Raw genomic sequence first — 18,010 nt, 5'->3', positions numbered from 1 at the left:
TGCCCTAGGAATAAAGGAAACCTCTGCTTTGTTACAGAGTTAATAAAAACAAACATGCTTGGGATTATGATACTAGAATGGCCTTCTGGGGGAAGTTCATCTCCACTCCGGCCCCAACAACCACTCATCCACTTTGTGTCTCTATGGATTTCCCTGTTTGAGACATTCCATCTGAATGGAAATCATACGCTATGTAGCTTTTGAATCTGGTTTCGTTCATGTGTATAATGCTTTCGAGATTCACCCTGGTGGTATGCACCAGGACTCCAGGGTCTTTTATGGCCCAGGCTGACTTTGAACTTACTATGTCGCTGAGGAGGATGAACTTTAAATGTTGATCCTTCTTTGCGTTTCGAGAGCTGGGATCATAGACATGTGCCTCCATTGGTTCCAGGCCCTGTGCGTGCTAGGCAGACACCCTACTAGGCTCCTTTATGACCAAGTAATAGCCCATCGAATGGGACAGCGGACTGTTTATCTGCTCGCCAGTTGATAGGCATTTGGATTGTTTCCAGTTTTTGCTATTATAAGTAATGCCGCTATGAACACTTGGAGCATGTCCAAATTCTTGTGTGGACATTTATTGTCAGTTCTTCTGACTGTATACTCAGACATGGAACTGCTGGGTCCTGTGCTGAGTTCTTCTTTAACCTTTTGAGGAACTGCCAGCTTGCATTCCAAAGCAGCCTCTCCAGTCATTCCTGCCAGCAGTGTTCAAGCCTGATATCTTTTGGCATCGCTTCCAGCTCTCAATACAGTACTTGCTTTGTGGTAAACAGTGAGTAGATGCCAAATTTCTTATTGATGTCCTCACATCAGGGAAAGCTGAAGTAAGTAAAAGGGAGGAAGACATCTTCTCAGCCCTCCAGTAGGTAACTGAAACCTCAGATACTGTTAAAACTCTGGACATGGCCGCAGTTCGTATATGGCTTGTCCCCTAAGTTTCGTGTACTGGAAGCGTGGTTCCCACTGTACCAGCGTGAAGTCAGCAGAACGGCAATGTTGATATATTATTTATCTTTTCTCTCTGTCAGGATTGGAAGAATGATGTAGTTCAAAGAGAATAAGCAGAGCAGAGCAATATAAAGAGCTCTGCCAGGGTAAGGGCTGGGGCAGGGTTAAGACCTCTGCTACATACTGTATCTACCCTGTTACAAGAGGACCCTGGAGTGGGCTGGGGCAGGGTTACAGCCTCTGGTACATACTGTATCTACCCTGTTACAAGAGGTCCCTGGAGTGGGCTGGAGCAGGGTTACAGCCTCTGGTACATACTGTATTCTACCCTGTTACAAGAGGACCCTGGGGTGGGCTGGGGCAGGGTTACAGCCTCTGGTACATACTGTATCTACCCTGTTACAAGAGGACCCTGGGGTGGGCTGGGGCAGGGTTACAGCCTCTGGTACATACTGTATTCTACCCTGTTACAAGAGGTCCCTGGAGTGGGCTGGAGCAGGGTTACAGCCTCTGGTACATACTGTATTCTACCCTGTTACAAGAGGACCCTGGGGTGGGCTGGGGCAGGGTTACAGCCTCTGGTACATACTGTATCTACCCTGTTACAAGAGGTCCCTGGAGTGGGCTGGAGCAGGGTTACGGCCTCTGGTACATACTGTATTCTACCCTGTTACAAGAGGACCCTGGAGTGGGCTGGGAACAGGGTTACAGCCTCTGGTACATACTGTATTCTACCCTGTTAGAAGCCTCTGAGAGGAGCCTGGAGTGGACTGGGGCAGGGTTATGGCCTCTGGTACATACTGTATCTACCCTCTTACAAGAGGAGCCTGGGGTGGGCTGGAAGGCTCAAGCAAGTGAAACCCTGTTGCAGATACCTAATACCTTGTAATGCTTTTAGAGTTACTTTTAGGGTCCAGGGAGATGGTTCAGTGGTTAAGAGCACTTGTGGTTTTTGCAGAGTGGCAGGGTTTGGTTCCTAGTACCCATGTGGTGATTCAGTAATCTGTAATTCCAGTTTCAGGGAATCTGACACCTTCTTCTGACCTCACATGGGCACCATAGATATTCATGCAGACAGAGCACTCATGCACATAAAATTAAAAACTTTCAAACAACTTAAGAACTTTTTTTATAAGAAAAAAATTACTTGCTGCTGGGCTGTGGTGGTGCACGCCTTTAATTCCAGCACCTGAGAAGCAGAGGCAGGTGGATCTCTGTGACTTGGAGGCCAGCCTGGTCTGTAAAGCGAGTTCCAGGACAGCCAGGACAGTTACTAGAGAAACCCTGTCTTGGAAGAAAAAAAAAGTGATAAAACCCCTCTGCAAAATAGTTTTGCAATTACTTTAAAAGCTAAACATGTAAATGTCACATGGTCTAGCGATTATACTTTGGTTTATTTATTCCAGGGAAATTAAAACTTGTTTTGACACAGAAGTCTGTATATAAACGTTGATAGCAGATCCATGTGTCACTTCAGTGGGAAACCTGTCGGTACACCTGGGCTCCACATAACCTGGGCTCCACATCACCTGGGCTCCGCATCTAGGCGTGCTTTGTAAATGGCGTCCTTTCTCAGGGCTTGAAGATCTGGGAAGCCCCAGATGAAGGTGCCAGCAGGCAAGTGCAGTCTCTAGTGAAGACCTGGTGCCTTCTGGCTTTGTCCCACGTGGAGAGAATTTAAAAAAAAAACACTCCAGGGCCACTTAGAAGGCTATTAATCCCGTAAATGGGGGCTGCAACCTCATGGCTCAGCTGTCTTCCAAAAACTCCTTCCCCGAATACCATCGGCTTGGTTGAAGAATTTGGAGGGGTGGGGGTACAAACATTCAAATCATTATGACCTGGATAAATCTCCAGAAAATTATGCTGAGTGGGGGAAAAAACAGTGTAGGGGCTGGAGAGATGCTCAGTGGTTAAGAGCACTGAGTGCTCTTCCTGAAGACCTGAGTTCAGTTCCTGTCACCCACATGACCTCACACAAAAGCTGCCTGTAACTCCAGTTCTAGGCCCCCCAACACTCACTTGGGCATCAGGCATGTATACAATTCACTTACACATATTGAAAGTTTACTTTCTGGTTCTAAAAAGGCTGCTTACTTCTGATGATAGAACTCACATGTTTTGACTATAGTAGAGGATTCGCATCCGGGCAGATCATAAATTTGTGTAGAAATAAATATAACGTCCCCCATACCATCCACACATACATGATGTAAATAATTAAAACAGGAAGTCTGGACTAACAAGATGGCTCAGAGGGTAAAAGTGCTTGCCCCAAAGTTCATTCCTTGGAACCCACATGGTAAAAATGTTTATTTTTGGTTTTTGAGACAGGGTTTCTCTGTGTAGCTTTGGCTGTCCTGGAACTCGCTCTGTAGACCAGGCTGGCGTTGGACTCCCAGAGAGCAACCTGCCTCTGCCTCCCAAGTGCTGTGATTAAAAGTGTGTGCCACCCCCTCCTGTTGCGGGAGGTCCTCCCACTCCTCCAGCCTATAGCCGCTGAGATAACAGCCCATTGGGGCGTGGTCTCTCTCCCTTTAAAAAAGCGGCCACTTCCCTCTCCTCTCTCTCTTCACTTCCTGCTCCGCCGGCGACTAGACTCCCTTCCTGGTTGCGTAGAGGGCTGTTGTCTGGGACGGCGATCTGTAAGTTTTTTCCCCTTTAAATAAATACCACCCTATTAATCATAATTCCAAACTGGTGTGGCATTGTTTGTGACTTACACCTTCAGTTGGCGCCCAACGTGGGGCACGAACCCACGACCCTGAGATTAAGAGTCTCATGCTCTACCGACTGAGCTAGCCGGGCGATGGTGGCGCACGCCTTTAATCCCAGCACTTGGGAGGCAGAGGCGGGCAGATTTCTGTGAGTTCGAGACCAGCCTGGTCTACAGGACATTTGCAAAGGGATTGCAGGCAAAGAATTTCTAGGAATAATATCTCTTCTGGGAATGACAAAAATAGGAGACCTCAGCCTTCAGGTATATGTAGGAGATGCGGTAAAGGCCGGCATTGGTCCAATGAATGTAGGTCAACAACAGACAGACGGGGCAATCCGATATCATCGGGAAACTCCTTGGAGGGCCTCTCGCAGGCCCCCAAGCCAACAGTGGCCCAATCATTCCCAGTCACAGTGGAGAACGTGCCTCACCAAGAAAATTAAAAGCTCCAATTTCTGCTGTAAAAAGTAATACTGGTCTAAATGATGAATTACGTGTGGAGGATGAGTCAAAAAACCCAGTAGGACAGAGTAAACGTATATTTTGGCAGACTTCTATTAACGATGAAAGACCAAAGCTAAGAGTCTGTATAAATGACACTTTTATTGAAGGATTATTAGACACAGGTGCGGATGTAAATATCATTACCCCAGAATCTTGGCATCCGAATTGGCCTCTTCAAGAGGTAGATGTTCAGTTCCTGGGAATTGGAACCCTATCTTGTGTAAAACAAAGCACAAGATGGGTTGAATGCATAGGGCCCGAAGGGCAAATAGGAAGACTAAGGCCATATATAGCCAATATTGCCATAAATTTATGTGGCCGTGACCTGCTACAGCAATGGAATACCCAGATTAACATTCCTGTAGTTCCAGGAACTCATAATTCTTGGAAAGATATGATGAGGTATTATGGAAAAAGGTCACCAGCCATTCAGGCTGTACAAGAACATACAGCAAATACCAAACCTTTAGAGGTACCAACAGCCCTACCTTTAAAATGGCTAACTGAGAAGCCAATATGGATCAAACAGTGGCCTCTAGCTGAAGATAAATTACAGGCATTGGAACAACTGGTGCAAGAGCAACTAGATGCTCACCATATTGAAGAATCAACCAGCCCTTGGAATTCTCCTGTGTTTGTTGTAAAAAAGAAATCTGGTAAATGGAGAATGGTGACAGATCTAAGAGCTGTCAACAAAGTAATTCAACCTATGGGCCCACTACAATCTGGAATTCCTTTGCCTTCTCTGTTACCAAAAGGATGTCCTCTTATAGTTATTGATTTGAAAGATTGTTTTTTCACTATACCGTTACAAGAAAAGGATAGAGAAAAATTTGCCTTCACAGTGTTTACTTATAATAATTCTCAGCCTAATAGGAGATATCAATGGACTGTCCTCCCACAGGGTATGCTCAATAGTCCTACATTGTGCCGATATTTTGTAAGTAAGCCATTGGAAATAATTCGTAAACAATTCCCCAAGTCCATAATTTATCATTACATAGATGACATCTTGTTATCTGAATCAAATAAAGATACTTTAGAAAGGATGTTTGAAAAAGTAAAGAAAGTCTTGCCTAGGTGGGGATTACAAATTGCCCCTGAAAAGATTCAAAGAGGAAATTCTATTAATTACCTAGGTTATAGAATAGGGTTAGAGAAAATTAAAACGCAAAAGGCACAAATTAGGAGAGACCTGTTAAAGACTCTTAATGACTTCCAAAGATTGTTAGGAGACATTTCCAGTCTATGACCAGCTGTTGGGATAACACCTGATCTAATAGTTCATTTAAACAAAACCTTAGATGGTGATAAAGGTTTGAATAGTCCAAGAAAACTGACAGCTGAAGCAGAAAAGGAACTGACAATGATTGAGGAAAAATTACAGGAGGCACATGTGGATAGGGTGAACCCAAATCTTAGCTGCATCCTAGTCATATTGCCTTCCAGAATTTCTCCTACAGGGATTCTAATGCAGAGGGAAGATATTATTTTAGAGTGGATATTTATACCTAATAAACCAAGTAAAAAATTAAAAACTTATGTGGAAAAAGTCTCTGAATTAATTATAAAAGGTAAGCTGAGACTTCGTCAACTAGCAGGTATAGACCCAGCAGAAATTATAGATTATAGTGAAGAAATAAAAAAGTTATGGGAAGACAATGAACCGTGGCAAAGAACTTGTGCTAATTTTTTGGGAGACATTAATAACAACTATCCCAAAAGTGGTAGACTTAACCTCATAAAAAGAACTTCTTGGATTCTTCCTAGAATTGTACGTGATGCTCCCATAACTGGAGGCCGTACGTTCTATACTGATGCAAATAAATCAGGGAAAGCAGGTTACAAGTCAGATGAATTGAGTAAGGTGGAACAAAGCCCTTATAATTCTGTCCAGAAGGCAGAATTATATGCCATTCTTATGGTGCTAAGGGATTTTAAAGAACCTCTTAATATAGTTACAGATTCACAATATGCAGAAAGAGTTATCTTGCATATTGAAACCGCTGAATTTATACCAGATGACACAGAGTTGACTTCATTGTTTATCCAGGTACAAGACATAATCAGGAACAGGCTTTGTCCGATGTACATAACACACATCCGGTCCCATACAGGTCTGCCTGGTCCTCTAGCCCAAGGCAATGCTGAGATTGATCAATTATTGATTGGAAGTGTGTTGCAGGCCTCAGAATTTCATAAGAAGCATCATGTCAATAGTAAAGGCCTAAAGAAAGAATTTTCCATTACTTGGCAGCAAGCTAAGGACATTATAAAGAGATGTCCTACTTGTTCTTTCTATAATCAAACACCGTTGCCTGCAGGGAGTAACCCAAAGGGTACTAAGAGAAATGAAATCTGGCAGATGGATGTGTTCCACTTTATGGAATTTGGTAAATTAAAATATGTACACCACACCATAGACACGTATTCAGGTTTTCAATGGGCTACTGCCCTGAGCTCAGAAAAGGCTGATTCAGTAATCACACATTTATTGGAAGTTATGGCCATCATGGGTATACCTGCGCAAATAAAGACAGATAATGGTCCAGCATATGTATCTAAGAAAATGAAACGCTTTTTTGATTATTATAATATAAAATACATTACAGGTATGCCAAATAATCCTACAGGTCAGGCAGTTATAGAAAGATCAAATCATACTATAAAGGATATGCTGAACAAACAGAAAGGGACCGAAAATACCCCCAGAAATAGATTACATAATGCTTTATTAACCTTGAATTTTCTTAACGCTAATGAGAAAGGAACTACAGCAGCAGAAAGACATTGGATAATGGAAAAGTCTGCTGAACTAAATCAACCGATTTATTTCAAAGATGTGCTGACCTCTCAATGGAAGCCAGGAGATGTGCTACGTTGGGGAAGGGGTTTTGCTCTTGTTTCCACAGGAGAAGAAAAATTGTGGATACCATCAAAATTAATAAAGTTTCGATTTGAAGAGGAGAAACCTCTTGGAAAGGAGAAATGACAACTCATCCACAATGATGATATTCATACAGGTGGTTAGAAAAACATATAGAATGGGGGCAGTGTTCTGTTCTTATCTCCACAGGAAAACACTCATCTTTGAGAAATTCAAGGGACCCTGGATGTTTGGATACTAACAGATGGAAAAATACCTGCCCAATAGGAAATATCAAGAAAACTGAATGAGTTGTGTAAGTAAAATATATTAAACCATATTTCTAAATTTATAAAGCTGGTTTTGAAGTTGGACTCTGGCTCAGTCCCTCTCCAATTCCAAGCCTGTTAGTAAGAGAAAAATCCAGAGTTTCTGGAGTTTCTGTCTCATATCAAGAGCCATGATATGGGACAGAAAGAAATATGAGTTTAGAAAACATCTTTGCTTTTCTTCATATCTATCATACTTTTCATTGAATATATCTATCATGCCTCTCAGTGAAAATATATATGTGTGTGTGTGTGTGTATATATATATATATATATATATATATATATATATATGATTAATGTTTAAGTTTTTCACAATGAACAATGAGTTTTTCCTGAAGTGACATTTGAAGTTTCCAGGAAGAAGATGGGGCCCCATAACAACAATTCCACCTGGTTGATATGATGTCATGATACTGATAGCACTACTACAAGACCTGCTTTGGGTACCAGCTGCACAAGACAGTTCCAACTTGGTTAGCTGAAATGGTGCACATCTTATACAACATTTTGGCCAGACCTGCACAAAATACTCAGAGAGTATTTGCAATTTTAAAAGACATTGATCTTGAAATTTAACCATCATTTTACTTTCACAGGATCCCCCAGAAAGAACGTCGCCCCCATGACAGCTGGAAGTAATTCTAAAGGACGACGTCCCCTCTCCCAGTAAAGTTTGCCCTTGGGTTAGGGACATCATTTAGGGGTTGATTATAATTAGTATATGATTGAGGGTTGGGGGAGGAATTTTATAAGCTCAGGAATCATTTTGAAAAAAAAAAGAAAAAAAAGAGGGATGATGGGATAATAGATTTATAATTGTGAGTTACTGTTTTTAGACAAATATATTGGTATTGATTCTTGTATATTGATACAAAGTTAAATTATATTGACTATTGTATGCATGCATGTTTCTATCTCTGTTTAAAACATTTTTTATGTATTGACATATATTGTATTGATATATATATATTGTATATATTTACCATATTGCAGTGTACATTTCTACCTCTGATTAAGATCTTATATAATGTTTGTGTATTGATATATATTTACCTACTGCAATGTATATTTGTACATTGTTTATATTTGGAGGTCATTGTCCTCATTTGTTTCACAGTCGTTTATTGTCTTAGTCTTTAAGTTAGATAGATATTGAGAATTATATAGACTAATAGTCATCTAAGTTTGTCATTTATAATTAGACTAATCTGGTTCTTTAGATATATAGAGATTATACTCAGTATAGATAGATGATCTTCAACTTCTTCAAAGAGCTGTAGAAAATGGCCTTTAATCTAACTCAGAGTTTTGTGGTAGTGAGACACAATTGCTCCTGGCAACACCACTCTATTCCCGAGAGAATGTTGAACACCAAAGACACTCCACCTGGAGCCTTTCTTTTTGGCAGAACTGGCCTTTGGACAAAGAAATGCCCATACCTCAACCACTGACAGAGATACAGAGCATGCATCAATGGATAAAACAGGACTGTCATATCCTGCCAAGACAGGGTAAGATAGTTTTGAAAAGTTGCTTGCCTTTGAAAATGGTATGTCAGTTATGTTAGGCCTTAGCCAAAGTTGGTCGCTTCAACGCTGCTAACGTGACTTTGGGTGATTGCCCAGGTAGCTAGTTGTCTCTGTGATTTGTTGCATGTTTTGGAAGTTGTTTTACTGAACTTCCTAATTACCCAGGTAACATTATTTCCCTTCTCAGATCTTTGATGGGGTTGAAGACTATATAAATGTAGTTACTTTCTCTCATGACTTGGCCAAGTTATTTATTTATTTATTTATTTTAATTTTTTTTGTTAAATATTTATTTATTATGTGTACAATATTCTGTCTGTATGCCTGAAGGCCAAATGAGGGCGCCAGACGTCTTTACAGATGGTTGTGAGCCACCATGTGTTTGCTGGGAATTGAACTCAGGACCTTTGGAAGAGCAGGCAATGCTCTTAACCACTGAGCCATCTCTCCAGCCCCCCCCAAGTTATTTATTATACAAGACCTAAGCTAGTTAGAATAGGATATTTGTACTTATTGTATATAATTTCATAGTAGGTTTAGAACTCTCTTATTTAAGCAAAAGGGGGGGGGTGTTGCGGGAGGTCCTCCCACTCCTCCAGCCTATAGCCGCTGAGATAACAGCCCATTGGGGCGTGGTCTCTCTCCCTTTAAAAAAGCGGCCACTTCCCTCTCCTCTCTCTCTTCACTTCCTGCTCCGCTGGCTACTAGACTCCCTTCCTGGTTGCTGTTGTCTGGGACAGCGATCTATAAGTTTTTTCCCCTTTAAATAAATACCACCCTATTAATCATAATTCCAAACTGGTGTGGCATTGTTTGTGACTTACGCCTTCACCCTCCTGGCCACAGGGAAGAAGTGTGTTCCACGTATACAAATAAATAAAATCTCTAGTGTAATCACTTCCTAATGGCAGGCATTTTTCAGTATTTGAAATTCAGATGTGTTTAAATCTAATCATATTTCAGTACTTAGTATGTTTGTAATATTTCTTACTGACTTACTCGTTTTTTAACTTTCTATGTGTTCTTCATGTCTTTTGCATCATTCATCTCAAACCCTTTCATTTCCCTGTACCTTCATATTCTCCCTCTGCCCTTGTAACACCCCAAAATTGAATAAAACTTAAGAGAAAAAAAAAAGAAAAGAAAAAAGAAAAATCACACAGTAAATCCTTTTGTCCTTATCTCTTTATTGCAAGTGTTCAAAGCAAAGAGGCATTGTCTGGTCTGGGGCGTCTAGTTTCTGCTGTACTATTGATGCTTGGCCCTCATTGGAACTCTCTTGGTTTTCCTTCTGTTGCCCTGTGTTGTGGAGATCCTGCAGCTTTGGGTCTGTAGAGCCAACCCCTTCACGTGTTCCAGCAGATCACAGATCTGATGTTCTTGGGGTGAGCCCGCTCATAGCCCTGGTTCTGGGCCTAAGCAGTTGGAAGGTTGGTCAGCCCACCAGCTCTCTCTTGTGCTCACCACCAGGGCTCCAGTCATTGCCCACCCCCCCACCCCCCATTAGTTCATCCCTTGCAGCGCAGCGATGAACAAGGGTAGGGGTCAGTTCTGTTTTCGTGTCCTCAGGGTCGACTCTCCCACACCTGAACGGTTAGGATCAGCTCTAATGAGTCGCTCAGGCAAGGTGCAGGGGCCGTTCTCCCCAGTGCTGCAGCTGATAAAGGCAGGAACGGCTCTCCAGCTCTTATTACCTCAGGGCCATCTTTGGGCGGGGGGGGGGCATCTCTCCTCTGCGCACACCACCATACAACAGATGAGGGATGGGGCCAGACATCCCAGACTCACTTTCTCCAGGCCTGTACCCCTGTCAGTAGGGCCGGCTTTGCTGTGCTGCTCAGGCAAGGAGCAGGGCCTGCTTTTCTGAGTGCCTCAGCTGGTAAGAGAGAGGGTCAGCTCCCTTGCCTGTCGTGAGGGGTGAGGGGGTAACTTCTCTCCCCCGCCCACACTACCGCATAACAGACAAGTAGTAGGGACGGCTCTCCCACCCTCACAACTTCGGGGCTGTCTCCCCTACATTTCCTCCGACAGGCTCCACTGTGCCACCCAGGTGAGGTGCTGGACCTTCTCTCCAGGGGGCTGATGAGGGGCAGGCAGCTCTCCTGCTCCAAGACCTGAAGGCCAGCCCTCCTACCTGTCTTAGGCACTGGGGGTTGGGCGTATCTTCCCTGCCCGTGCAGATCTCTCGTGCTCACATTTCTCAGACCTGCTCACCCACACCCGCATAAACAGGGCCAGCTTCAACGTACTGCCCAGGTGAGGTGCAGAGCCTGCTTTCCTGAGTGTTGAAGGGGAGGGTCAGCTCCCTCGCCATTCCTACTGAGTTATAGTTTATGTACAGTGAATGTATAGTCTGACCAGTTTAGAGAAGTACAGGCATGTGTGCAGACGTACACACGCGTGTGCACATACACATGTGCATACACTACATGTATACACTACACACACAGACACATACCCTAAAAAAACACAAAACATTTGTTTTTAGCCTAGGGGAGGGCCAGAAAGATTGCTAGTGGTTAAGAGTGCCTTTGTGTCTTCCAGAGGACCCCAGCTTGTGTCCCATGCTCACCTCATCAGAGGGCTCACAGTCGCCTGTAACTCCAGGGGATCCCACACCCTCCTCTGCATCCAGGCATGGGGGGGGGGGTCCCTGAGGTGTCATACAGGGAAGCAAACCACGAGAAGAGATAAGATTGAAAACCTAGAGTGGTGTGACTTCGCCAGACTGGGTCAGCCTTCAGGGAGTGTAATGCCAGGTGGTTCATTGCCAGCATATTTAAACATACACAGTTTGAGAAAAGGTTTCTGTAGGAGGTCCTTCTGTTTGTGTGTTGCTTTCATTGGTTAATAAGTAAAGAAACTGTCTTGGCCTAGTTGATAGGGCAGAACTTAGGTAGGCAGGGGAGACAGAACTGAATTCTGGAAGGAAGAAGGCAGAGTCAGAGAGACACCGTGGAGCCACCAGAATCAGACATGCTGAATCTTTCCTGGTAAGCCACTGCCACATGGCGATACATAAATTAATAGAAACGGGCTAAATCAAGGTGTGAGAGTTAGGCAATAGATGTTATAAATAAGCCAAGCAGTGATTTAATGAACACAGTTTCTGTGTGGTTATTTCGGGGCTAAGATAGCCGGGCGACCAGGAACAACAAGCGGCCCTCTCCTTGTAACAGGTTTCCAGGCAACACAGTTCCAAGTGCACAGTAAAGCTTAGAGGTCGGCAGGCCAGAAAGTGTCTGTGACATCTACCCTAAAGATAGGTAATGAATGGTCTAGGGAAGAAAGAGCAGCAGCCCATGGGACAGCACCCCCTCACTGGTCAGGGCAGCAGCCCACAGGGACAGCACCCCTCACTGGTCAAGGCAGCAGCCCACGGGGACAGCGCCCCTTACTGGCTCTCAGATTATTTTGGCAGGAGCTCCTTTTGGATCATAGTCCTGAGCATCCACTGCAGCAGAATACTGGTGTTCAGAAGTGACCTGCCGTCCACTCCTCTGGCTGCCTGAATATCCAGACATACACGCTTGCTTCTCCTTGAAGGAAAGAGATTATGCTGCAATGTTTAACTGCCCTGGGTCTAGAAATCATGAAGACTGTAAGGGAACATTCAGAATCTGTCAGAACTCTTTTTTAATCTCGCAAAAATATTGACAGTTGGGGCTGGAGAGATGGCTCAGAGGTTAAGAGCATTGACTACTGGGGCTGGAGAGATGGCTCAGCGGTTAAGAGCATTGCCTGCTCTTCCAGAGGTCCTGAGTTCAATTCCCAGCAACCACATGGTGGCTCACAACCACCTGTACTGAAATCTGGCACCCTCCTCTGGCGTACCGGCATACATCGAGGCAGAATGTTGTATACATAATAAATAAATAAATTTAAAAAAATATTGACAGTTAAGTGAATTTTTGGGTGGAGGGGTTGCCATTGTACAGGTGTGTATGTAGAGGCCAGAGGTTGACTTGGTAATCACTCCCCTTGAGTAGTTTGCCTTGTTTTTTGAGATGAGTTGTCTCACTGGGGCCTGGCCCTCAGTCGTTAGGCTACCCTGATTGGCCAACTGAGCCCTAGGATCCTCTGGAGTCTGCCTCCCCAGGGCTAGTATTACACGTGTGCCTTTCTCCTCACTGCTCCATCCTGCCTTTCTAACCCTCTCAGAGGAGCTGCTGGTCTACAAAACTGGCCCCTCAGTGAGCCACACCTCCTGGCAGTTGTGCCCATATGTGATTCTCCCCTTCCTTTCTTCCTCGGCGGGCCTTGTGTAACTGAAAGAATGCTGCAGACACATTGCAGCTGCAGGCACGGTGTAGCTACAGACGTGGTGTAGGTGCAGACACGGTGTAGCTGCAGACACGGTGTAGCTACAGATGTGGTGTAGCTGCAGACATGGTGTAGGTGCAGACACGGTGTAGCTGCAGACACCGTGTGGCTGCAGACACGGTGTAGGTTCAGGCACGGTGTAGCTGCAGACATGGTATAGCTTCCACTTGGACGTTTTAGAACAGGACTCAGGAAAATCAACTCTCACGTAATAACTCCCTTAATCCCAGTACTCGGGAGGCAAAGGCAAGCAGATCTCTTCAGTTTAAGGCCAGCTAGGTCTATATAGTCAGTTCTAGAACAGGTAGCTATATAGACCCTGTCTTAAAAACAAAACCAACAGAAAAAAATCTTTAGATTTGTTTTAAGATAAATTATCAAAGTGGTGTCAGCAATAGTTTGAAAAAAGAAATAAATTTCTGCTTTTTAAAATAACTCCGAGGTTTTGTGGGATTTTCTGTTCTGCCTTGTATTTATCTGGGAGGTGGGCACATGTATGTGCACGTCCCCCTCAGACATGCCATCTGTGTGGAGGCCATAAAATGGCTTGTGGCAGGGAGCACATTTTCTCTTTCTGTCGTATGGGTTCTAGGGCTTGAACTCAGGTCAGGGGCAGGCTTGGTGGGAAGCCTCCCCCTACCCCACCCCCCGCTTCATATTTCTTTTATGTGGATGAGTGTTTTACCCACACACATCTGCACACCACTTGCACACAGTGCCTGCAAAGGTCAGAAAAGGGTGTTGGATCCCCAGACAAGTGGAGTTACAGATGGCTGTTGCTCACTGTGTGGGTCCTGGGACTTGAACTTGGGTCATCTGGAGAGCAGCCAGTTCTCTTAACCTCTGAGCTATCTTTCTAGCCCCTTGCCTTTGAGACAGATGTCATGTCCCCCAGGCTGGCCCCAAACTTGCTACATAGCTAGCTGACTTTTGCTTTGAACTTCTGTTCTTCCTGTCTTTACCTCTCCAGTGCTAGGATTACAGACTTGCTGGGGATACCCTTGGGCTTTGTGCCCACCTACACCACTGTTCTCTAGTGTGGGGTTGACAGAGAAAGGTTATTTATCACGTGCATATTTTCCATCTTCAGTGACATGTATTTACAATAAAAGATTGATGATTATTCTTACCAATTGGTCTGTCATTCCCAGACAGATATCACATAACTTTAAATTAGTAATAATTTCTGCATTAAAGGCTAATCGAAAATAAAATGATAGTGTCATACAAATTCGACATCTTGGGCTGGGTGTTGCTTGGGGGAGTGACTTAGTTAGGGTTTCTATTGCTGTGAAGAAAAACCATGACTACAGCAATAGTAGTCATGGTTTAATTACATGGTATAAATTACAGAGGTGTAATTTATAGTGTTTCTTCCTTCAGTCATCATTTTACAGTGGGAGGCTGCAGATCTGCAGATATTAAGGTCAATGCACCACTTTGTATACATAAGGAGCAATTTTCCATAGCATGCTGGATAAAGATGTGTCATGATGTCTATAACCCTGCTGGGGACATCATTAATCTGACCTCCTCTACAACATGCTTGACCTTTTGTGTGTGGGAAGTTCCAGCTCATGGAGAGAGAGAAGAGCAGAGTACTGCTACCCCAGAACCATCTTTTCACTTCATGGGTATTCTGTCATTCTTTGAGTTACCAGTTGTCTCACAAGTGTTGGTGGTTCTTTGTGGGGTCTGGAGGTTAGTCTGGTGGTAGAATGCTTGTCTAGGAAACACAGAACCCCGGGTCTGATCCCCATCACTGAAAACATTAGAATAGAGGAGGGGGAAGGGAGGAAGGGAGAGCACTCTGGCAGAATGGCTTAGCTAGTACAGGTGTCCGTTGCCAAACTAAGGACCTGAATTCAATCTCTGGAACCCACACGGTGGTTGTAGAAAATCAGTTCTCTCTCTCTCTCTCTCTCCCTCTCCTACTTGGGAAAATGTAGAAAAAGGAAAAACTTTGGCTTGTCACAAATACAGTTTTCTCTTTGTTTTGTTTTGAGGCAGGTTGTCACTGTGTAGCCCTAGTTGGTCTAGAACTCTCCATGTTGACCAAACTGGCCTTGAACTCAGAGATCAGACCGCCTGTGCCTCCCAGGTGCTGGGATTAAATTATGTTCCATCAATCCAGGCCTTCAAATTTGTTTTTGTTTTTTTGGGGTTTTTTTTAGTATTTTTTGAAATTAAAAATTTTTATTTATTTTTTATAAATTAAAATTTTACCATTTTCCTCTTCCCTTACCAGCGGCTCTTCCCATGTACACCACCCCCTCAAATTCATGACCTCTTTTTCTTTAATTGTACGCACATACATAATATATTCCTAAATATAAATATACAAATATAGCCTGCTCCGTCTGTATAATGTTACGTGTATGAATATGATTTCAGGGTTGAACATGTGGTATTGCGGATGACCCTGGGGAAGACTATTTATCCCGCTCAGCGTTGCCTGCAGGCCCTTCCTCTAGGTTGTGGTCTGTAAGCTTCCCCCTTCTGTGTTAGCATGTCTGTCTGTCTGTCCGTGTTGTTGGTATCCTCCTTTGTTCTTTGGGGTTTGGTTTTGGGGGGGGGGGGATTCTTGTTGTTGTTGTTGTTTTGGTTTTTTGAAACAGGATTTCTCTGTGCAGCTCTGGCTGTCCTGGAACTCACTCTGTAGACCAGCCTGGCCTCAAACTCAGAGGTCCACCTGCCTGTCTCCCAAGTGCTGGGATTAAAGGCATGCACCACCACCACCCAGCTTATTTTTTGTTTGTTTTACCATTTTTTTCATTTGAGTCAGAACTCTAAAAAGATTTCTATATTATAGTCATTTGTAGTCATTTGCTGTGTCTCAGTATTTTCCCATTTGTAAGTTTCTCCTTCTCTTGCTTTTTACCTCTTGTGGTTGAAGAAATGACTTCTTCGTATTGCTAAGTTTCCCACAGCCTCATTCTGTCGCTTGCTTCAGATTCTACCTCTGTCTCCACCGTTTCCTGTGACTGGTGGGTGCAGCTAGAGGCTTTGCTCAGATCCAGATCCTGGCCTCTCTTTGGCAGGGTAGAGAAGGCTGCAGCCAGGGACAACATTGTTGGGCTCTCGCACAGTGACTTCAGATGGATTTTAGCTGATGCTCTTTAGTTTTTGCTCTGTGCACAACAGTGTGCTTACTTTGCAGGCAAGTATCTCTAATCTTGGTGGAGTCTCATAATGTTAGCCCATGCCGGTCTATCGCTGGTGATCAGACTTCTGTTGGGCCAAATAATGGCAAAAGGTTTTTAGACGGACCCCTTGGTTCCTTGTGCTACGTGTGGTTTAGATTCTTTTTATGAGTTCACCTAGAGCTACATAAAATAAGCTCTTTTACATTCAGTAATATAATCCAAAAACCTACCATCTAACTGAATTATTTGTACCCAGGCTTTTGGTACTGGGGTTTTCACGCACGGACAGATTTCCCTCTGAACTCCTGTCTTCTGCAGGTGCACCTTGGCTCTTTCTTCTCTCCCTGCTCCCTCTTCATGCTCATGGTGCTGACAGTACCCTACTGTTCCCCAAGTGTGAGAAACTGGCTCGGGGTGGTCACGGCAAAACTAGCTCTCATTGTGTGTGAGCGTCTTTAATTTATTCTGCTCAGTTCTCTCTGTAGACCTCAGTTCTACTGTTTATTAAATGAAACCACTGGAATTCTTTATCTGAACAGTAAACACCAGGCGGTGTTGACCAACTGGAGATTAGCGGCTTGCTCTGTGCCTGGCGCAGAAAGGCCCCAGCAGCTGCGAGTGCGTGGCTTCCTAGTTGGCGTGCGAGGAGTGATTTATGATTTTCTTTTTGTTTCCCTTTTTTGTTTGTTTTCCTTTTTTGGGACAGAATCTTACAAAGTCTAGATTGGCAACTCAGTGTCTCGAAGATGACCTTGAACTTCTGACTCTCTGCTTCACCTCCCAAGTGCTGGGCTCAAAAGCACACACCATCATACCTGGCTAAGCCATTCTTCTTGTTCTCATTCTTCTTTGTTTTTCAAGACAGGGTTTCTCTGTGTGGCCCTGGCTGTCGGGGAACTCACTCTGTAGACCAGGCTGGCCTTCAACTCACAGAGATGCACCTGCCTCTGCCTTCTGAGTGCTGGGATTGAAGGTGTATGCCACCACTGGCTGGCTAAGACATCTTATTGTTACTATGTTCAGTCATAAAGACCTTTAAAATTCTCGTCTGCAACAGTGTTTGGTTAGTTTCTAATAAACAGCAACTGTAGCTCTCGTTTCCTGGTCTCAGTAGGGCTGCGCTCTGTGCTATTTGAAAGGCTGTACATCCTAAAGAGTGTTTTGTTCCCTTTTCCTTGGTAAGACTGGGGAACTTACTTTTCTAAGACCGGTGTTGTTTGGGTTCCTTGAAAATGCGCTTTGTTCTAGATGTGCATGGAGCTTCTCTAAGCAAGCAGAGCGCCCTGCTCCAGGACAGCAAGCACTGGCTCGCTGCTGAATGAGTGACCTTTGTGTCCTTCACTTGCAGGCTCGTCTCTCATACATGCGGGTGAAGTATCTTTTCTTTTCCTGGTTGGTGGTTTTTGTTGGAAGCTGGATCATGTACGTGCAGTATTCAACCTATACGGAACTATGCAGAGGGAAGGACTGTAAGAAGATCATAGTAAGTATTTTAAAGTTTTCGGTTTTTTGAAAAACCTCCTGTAACCAACTATAGTTACTATGTAAGGACTGACTACTAAGTGTCTTCAACAGTAAAGGCAATTTAATATTGTACTTGTGCTGTACTTCCTAACGAATATATAATACAGGAAAGT

General features: G+C 43.9%; 1 protein-coding gene across 4 annotated transcripts in view; it reads left to right on the top strand.

Annotated features, from left to right (window-relative positions):
- The window catches only part of Dipk1a (divergent protein kinase domain 1A), an 80,082-nt gene that overhangs the window by 42,524 nt on the left and 19,548 nt on the right, over positions 1-18,010 (top strand). For 2 of the 4 annotated variants that reach the window (XM_041632044.1, XM_041632045.1), the window contains one exon: positions 17,722-17,856. In XM_041632044.1, coding sequence (XP_041487978.1) covers positions 17,722-17,856 — 135 coding nt within the window. Of the gene's footprint in view, positions 1-8,867; positions 8,887-17,362; positions 17,552-17,721; positions 17,857-18,010 lie in introns of those variants that run through there. The other 2 variants (XM_041632047.1, XM_041632046.1) reach the window with 2 other exon arrangements.

The sequence above is a fragment of the Microtus oregoni genome, unplaced genomic scaffold, assembly GCF_018167655.1.
Source record: "Microtus oregoni isolate MIOR12 unplaced genomic scaffold, Mior012 000040F_ref0000088, whole genome shotgun sequence".
Classification (NCBI taxonomy): domain Eukaryota; kingdom Metazoa; phylum Chordata; class Mammalia; order Rodentia; family Cricetidae; genus Microtus; species Microtus oregoni.
The sequence above is the reverse complement of the archived record's forward strand: the minus strand, read 5'-3'. Positions and strand labels throughout refer to the sequence as shown.